Consider the following 6,963-nt stretch of genomic DNA (forward strand, 5'->3'; position numbering starts at 1 on the left):
GCCTCTCACCTCTAGAATCTACATTCACACAACCATCCGAACCGGTAATGCCTTCTCTCGCCAGGTGTCAAAGGCCTAGAGCCAAGGGTGTGCAAAGCCAATTCACTTTTTCCGTTTGACTAGTAGGCTAGCGCAGTTGATGAGAGTTGTGAGGAAAGGAAAGGGCAGGGTAGCGTCACATGTAAGCTTATGAGTGTGTGTGTGTGCTGGGTTATCAAGATGCATTTTTGTGAGGGCTGCAAGTGTGCGTGAAGAGTAAGCTCACACAACTTCATCACTTATATAGACAGACATACACACTTATATAGACAGACATACACACTTATATTGAAGCGTATCAAAGGTTCAGCTATTGTCTCAATCAACCTTCCTTAATACACCAGCCACTCTCCTAATTAACCTTAATCTCGATTCTTGATTAAGCTGGTCAATTCTGTTCCTCTACAAATAGCCATATTTCTGACATGTTACCGTACTTAAGTAACACGCATGAGGGCTTCCTTGTCGAGGCCTCTCCGTCCATTATCTTCATGCTGGCCAACGTCATAGTGCTTGCCATCCTCCTCACCTCCAACAGATCAGCTAAACCTGCCGTTGGGAAGCGACCCAGCTCTCCGCTGACTCGCCCTAGCCAAAGCAAATTGCCGAAATTGCATCTTGCTAAACTGCATCATCAGGAGCAACTTGCAAGTGCAGCCAAACCCAATATCTATGGCTCCCAGCAAGCCCTTGCAAACCCCAATGAAACCCTAACTCCATTGGCACTTCAATCTAATGAGCTTCTTTCTACGCAAAAGCAAAACGAAGGAAGCTTCCCCGAAGTAGCTGCTCCATGGAAGAGCAGTGGCGAAGGTGGCATGCCACTTGCTGAAGCTCTTCCGAACTCTGACAAAGCCCTAATTTTGGATGTGGCTCATGAAGAAGGAAACAATAAGAAAGCAATTAGGGAAGCAGCGCAGAATCTCCCGTCAAATGATGATCTCGACAAAAGGTTCGATGAGTTCATCAGCACCTTCTTCGCCCGCGTGAGAGCAGAAATCAGAGAATCCAGCGTCTAGATTACAATTTACCATTAAGAATGAGAGAGAAGACTATGTTAATATCAGCCAGATAGAATTAGAGCTCTCAAGTCGTTGTACATACTGTTCTCTTACTTCACCCACGAGGGTATTTTTTTTGTTATTTTTGAAAAGCGTTACAACTTCCACCTCATGTCCACACACGAAGAAAGAAGTAACCTGTTATTTTGAGAGGGGGTTAAAGCTGACTCCAACCCAAAGAGGTGCAATTTAGCCTCGACCCTTCACCTAATGTGAGATGATATGCTTTGGGATTCTTCAAAATCACCTCTTCACACCTTGAAATATCAAACAAAGGATTGTTTGCGACATTTTGAAGCATTGCGAACTTTTAGCTCGTGAAAATGCCTAATTTAATAGTGACATCCGTCACTTGACCTTTTTCAATCTATATATATTTTTTTGGGGCCATACCCACAATGGTGAGTAAATGTATCATATTCACTCACAAAGGAATGTAACATAACCCTCAAGCACGGGATGTGCCACAAGATACAACGAGCTCACGCGACTTGTCTCTGGCGGGTTTCCTTCGCTATTACCAAGGGTTCATTCCTATACAGTTTGTCAAGTTCACTCATTTGAGTATGTGTATATGTACCCACATATTTGGTGGATCTCGCTCGCTTTACCAAGGGTGGATCTCTGGCGGGTCTTGTTCGCTCTTACCAAGGGTTCATCCCTATACAGTTTGTCAAGCTCACTCATTTGAGTATGTGCATATATACCCACATCTTCAATGGATCTCGCTCATTTTACCATTAAGTAAATCCTATATAGTTTCTCAAGCTCAAATATGTGAGTATGTGTGTATGTACCTATGTGTGTGTATATAAATATATATGTGTGGGTATATGTGTGTTTAGCACATTCGCTCTTTTTTCTCCCTTGTTCGCATCCCTCATCGGGCCACACCTCTCTCTCTCTCTCTCTCTCTCTCTCTCTCTCTCTCTCTCTCTCTGTGCGCGGAGGCCACTGAGAGAGAGAGAGAGAGAGACTATGGAAGACCAACGTAATAAAAGCTCTTTGCTATCATTTAGAGCGGTGGTGTGTATGAGGAGAGTTACATTTGAGCCACCCCAAAACCCTTCTCTCTCTCTCTCTCTCTCTCTAGCTCTAACATGGACATGATAAATCAAGAGTATACCACGATTCACTTGCAGAATATAGAACTTAATGAAGTCAAACCCTACAACATCTTGCACTATAATATCATCATCTGCGTAATTGGACCATAGTTAATAGTTTTTCCTCAAATCAAAGCAAGGAGTTTTGTCAGGACAAGGGTCCTACGGGGCAAGGCCCAACCTAGGGGGTCAGGGACCTAGGCCAAGGGCCTGGACTGGACCAGTGTGGACTGGGGATCCGCTTAGGGAAAGATCGAGGAGCTAGGCCTATATAAAGGGAGGTAGGGAGGAGGATCCTATGTCTTAGTTCCCTAGGTCTTACATTGGTTTCAGAGCCCAGGGGAGAAGGGGGAGGAAGAAGAAGGAAGCATGGAGGATCTCAGTTTGCGAGGCGAGCACTTCTTGCCATGGATCTTTGATCTCTCTCTCTCTCTCTCTCTCTCTCTCTCTCTCTCTCTCTCTCTCTTGTTAGCCTTGAGGAAAGCAGATGGCCAAAGGGATTGTATGCATGCTTTCATGCTGCTCTCAATCGATGATATGGAAGTCGACAGAGGACAGGGGTCGCGGGACCGAGCCCTTGCATGAGAACCACATGGAAGTCGGCAAAGAACAGAGGGCACAGGCCGCCGGGAAACGACCCCTATGTCGGGAGGGAAAAGAATTTCAAGTACTCAGAAATGGCAGGTGTTGGCCTCGTTGAAGTCGCCTGGCCCTGTTGGTAAAATTTCAACATGGTGGCTCATCCTGATTGGGTCTGTAGCGACGGGCCTCTCCTCTTCTTCATTGACGCACGCAGGCAGCCGCCATAGTTGTTGTGCAAGTGTTCATGTTTTAAAATGTTGGCCTTCACACTTGGCCAACCCCTTGGACATTGCAACGAGGAGTTCCCCTTAATCAAACGTCGAGATCATCCACCAGCCATGCACAGTTTCTACAAGGCATCCAAGGTGGTCTTCGAACATATTAGGGGCCGCCATGACCACTGTCTTCATCAACGGTCTGCTGTGAAATTGTATAGGTCTTTACCACTCTATTAAAGACAACGAGACTCTGCATTTCAAAGAACGATGTCAGGACCAAGGCGGATAAAGGTCATGTTAGCATTCACAATTGGGAAGTCAATGGCAAGGCCATGTCTTCCAGCATGGAGCAATTCCGACAAGGAGATTACGACAAGAGTGAAGTTATTGGTTGATTCAAGACGCGTTGCTTGAGGTAAATTAAGAGTTTGTTATCCAAATTTTGTGTGAGAAAAGCTTATTACAGATATATAACAACCGACAAGGCGGTAATAGACAAGGATAAACCCTACCATGGCAAGGACCATGGGTAGGGCTACAAGAGTCAAAATAAATCATTGCCAAGGTATGCAATAGCTTTTGTTTTGGTTTGATTATGCTTTCAAACATGCTATGTAGCTCTTGCATGCAGGCACAAGCACAAATTGTGACAAGTTTCGTGCGCAGTCAACTTTTTTCCACTGCTTTGTTTGCAACGAGCCACTGTTTGGTTGAGAGATCAACATCGAGCAGGGCTTGACTACACAATATTCAAGCCATGCAAAAGGAACTGATACTTACAGGGATTGGCACAGCCTATAATTCTTACTACTCAAGGGTACAAAGTTGTTTGGCATGGCCGCTTCTTGGTCGATTCGACAAAGCTCTTTTCCTCACGACTCGGCTTGATTGATGATGCCAAATATGTTCCGCATGGCCGACTATTTGTCACCATTGGCAACAGTCGACGGTAGATGTGATTCCCGATCTCTCGCATATTGATTTTCCAAGTGCTGACATGACGGCACTTTGCAAGTATTTATGGAGGATAAGCCATGGCTATGAGCCAGAAGGGATCCAGTTTATCACATACACCTCAGTCTACAAGGACACTAAAATACTTATCGGAAATACGGCTTCCATTTTGGAATCTTGCATTGAACGTTTTATGCTACATACGCCAACTCTCTTTGGTGCAACACAAATGGCTATGAACTACATTTGAAGGAGCTTTTCTTCCAACATCTCCAGACAACTGGTTACAGCAAGATGACCAGGTTAGACCATGTTCAATATTGTTTATTTTTCCATGTTTATACATTTACATTGGAAATTAATGCTTTTGTGCAAGGCAAAGTTCTTTGACAATTTTACATGAAGCAAGGCTTCTCCCTTGTGCCAAGGTACTGCCCAACGACTTGGAATCACGGGCAGTGGCACACAAGTTTGAAAAAACTAGCAAAATAGGGCATATCACCTCATAGAATCCCTACCAGTTTAGACTGTGCAAGGCACTAATGGTTTTGGCCCTCACGTTTGATGCCATCACTCTCACCAAGGGCTTAAAAATCTGTATGCAAGGCATGCTAACCAGGTGGCATGAATTCCACCGCTTCAGAGATTACGCTTCCGCTATCACATTAAAGTGGAATGAGACCTTAAGAAAACTCAAATTTTTGACAAAATATCTGTATTTTATACATGATATATTGAAAGTTGTCCAACCTGGGAATTGGGATTTTCCCACTTTACCTAATATGGTCTTACTTTGTCTCACGGACAAACTAAGTTCTAGAATGTTTAAATTTTTGGTTGCTATGAACACATAATACCACTAAATGGAACCTAAATCTAGGACTTATTTCATAGGCAAAGTGCCATATTAAGTCATTTTTGTAAAGTCACAACCCCATACATGGTAAGTGGGTCAAGCTATGGCTTCTGTTTTCTGTTCCCTCTCTCGATCAGAGTGTTATACAGGCAGAGCATGCTTATAGGATAAGCTGCAAGTCAGGCATAAGATGCGTCAGAGCACACAAATTGGGCACAACATATACAAACTCATCACTTAAGGAAAGTTCCTCAGCCCAACATTCTCTCTCTCTCTCTCTCTCTCTCTCTCTCTCTCTCTCTCTCTCTCTCTCTCTCTCTCTCTCTCTCTCTCTCTCTTTCTTATTTCTCTCCATGAATAATGAAAACTTTCTACACAGGTTTTGATACATGTTTTGTTTGGGAGTCAGCATGATTGTGCAAGACGCTCTCTACATTATTATTCATCGTTTTGTCGATTGAACACTAATTGCCATACGGGCTATGCGCCACACACGCTAGCTAAGAGTCATTGTCAGATCTCGGGTATGACCTAGCTGTTGGCATTTCTTGGGGGATTGTTCTTAAGATCAAATAGATCACCCACTGGACTACACAACGACGTTAATGGACAAGCAAGAGTCTTGTCATTACGGATGTTATGGTGTCATTTTTGCACGACATAGTTTCAATGCTACACTCGAGTTGAATTTCTGATAACCATAAACTCAACTCAGCTGATTTCTACCATGGATTTTAGATGCAACATACTGTTGCGACATCATGGTTGTCCATAAGTGCTAGACTTTCCACTTGTGTGGATCTCCTGCTCTCTTTATAGTACTACGAGTGTCTATGGACGCATTGTTTTGGGGTAAGACCCCGCGGGTGCTTACTAAATCATCCCATAGACATTGAGGATCACAATTAGATCTATTCCTGTTACATTTTCAAGGAAAGAATTCCGCAATCTACCAGGCGGTAGCAGAAAAATTCAACTTTTCAAGTTGATTCTCATCATTTTGTACACGAACAACCTATGTTGGTAGTTGAGCAGTTTCTACATAAGGTCTTACCAAGGGGTTGACTACGTAGATTCTACCCAACGGGTTTGGATTGCAAAGATAACACCCAGGGTTCCCAGTGCAATGGTGTTTTTTTTTTTCAGGTAGGGGAAACATTTTTTCAGGTGCTCCTCTCCATTTGAATACGGGTAAGTGAACATTACGTTCAAATCTCCAGGTACGCATTTATTGATTTGGTGTTATTCCATTTTTAGTATGCTTTGCTTGGTTTTTCCAAGACGTATAAGTACGCTTGAATGTTACACAGCCATGCCAAATGCATGTCGACACAAAGTATTTTGGGCCAAGTGTCCAATCGATCTTTCTACCTTATGTTGTTATGAATCCACTTGTAGGATTTGATTTGGCACATGTTGTAACAGGGGATACAACATGGTCTAGGAACTCAAGGAGTTCGGTTTAGCCAGTGAGGAGCAATGAATGAGGGTCCCTCTCACTCTTGTCATAGAGTGTTTAGAGCTACCTCCACACACAAGTACATCTTGTACTTGAAGGATGTTCTTTTTCCAGACATCCTTAGTTGAGACATATTCCACATGTGGCGAATATGAGTCTCTGGTACTGACACTGGCGCCCCTATTTCAAATATGTGTCACGACAAAGTCCCTAGGTACTGGTCAAATCTATTTTCTAGACCATTTTCAGCACGACGTATCAGGTGCAATTTCAGTGGCCAGAAATTGTCGGATACTTAGAATGACTTGTTCAGCTACAAGTATTACTAAACAACATTACAGATGGTTGTTTATACATATAGCAAGGCTATAAGTTGTTAATGAAAAAGTTTCATTGTCTGTCCTAGAAGTGATCAATGTTTCACCTTCTATTGTGATTCAGACGTTTCAGCAAGGCTTGCAAAGGATTGCAACTAAAAGTATTTATTTTCTTTTTAGAACTATTTACATTCCTTCTTAATGCGTGCTAAGCGCATCAAATTTGCCATAAGTATTGGCAAGGACCATTCTGGATATACACGTTGAAGTTTGTTTTTGTTAAATGCATGCACACTAGGTGTTATGGGCCCTGGTGTTTAGCAAAGGCTGATTTGGAATGGCATGCATATTCCTCAAGTTGTTGCTTATGA

The 6,963-nt window shown here is 43.0% G+C and overlaps 1 protein-coding gene across 1 annotated transcript; it reads left to right on the top strand.

Annotated features, from left to right (window-relative positions):
• The first annotated feature begins 211 nt into the window (after nt 1-211).
• LOC147460064 (uncharacterized) lies at nt 212-1,210 on the top strand. The gene has a single exon (XM_086509948.1). It carries the CDS (start codon nt 465-467, stop codon nt 1,056-1,058), a length of 594 nt encoding a protein of 197 aa, XP_086366074.1. The 5' UTR covers nt 212-464; the 3' UTR covers nt 1,059-1,210.
• The last annotated feature ends 5,753 nt before the right edge of the window (nt 1,211-6,963 follow it).

The sequence above is a fragment of the Adiantum capillus-veneris genome, chromosome 4, assembly GCF_014529385.1.
Source record: "Adiantum capillus-veneris isolate H3 chromosome 4, ASM1452938v2, whole genome shotgun sequence".
In the NCBI taxonomy this organism is placed as follows: Eukaryota; Viridiplantae; Streptophyta; class Polypodiopsida; order Polypodiales; family Pteridaceae; genus Adiantum; species Adiantum capillus-veneris.

What these genes read in the sequence shown, in the direction of transcription:
- LOC147460064 (XM_086509948.1), top strand. Translation starts at nt 465, where the DNA reads ATGTTACCGTACTTAAGTAACACGCATGAGGGCTTCCTTGTCGAGGCC.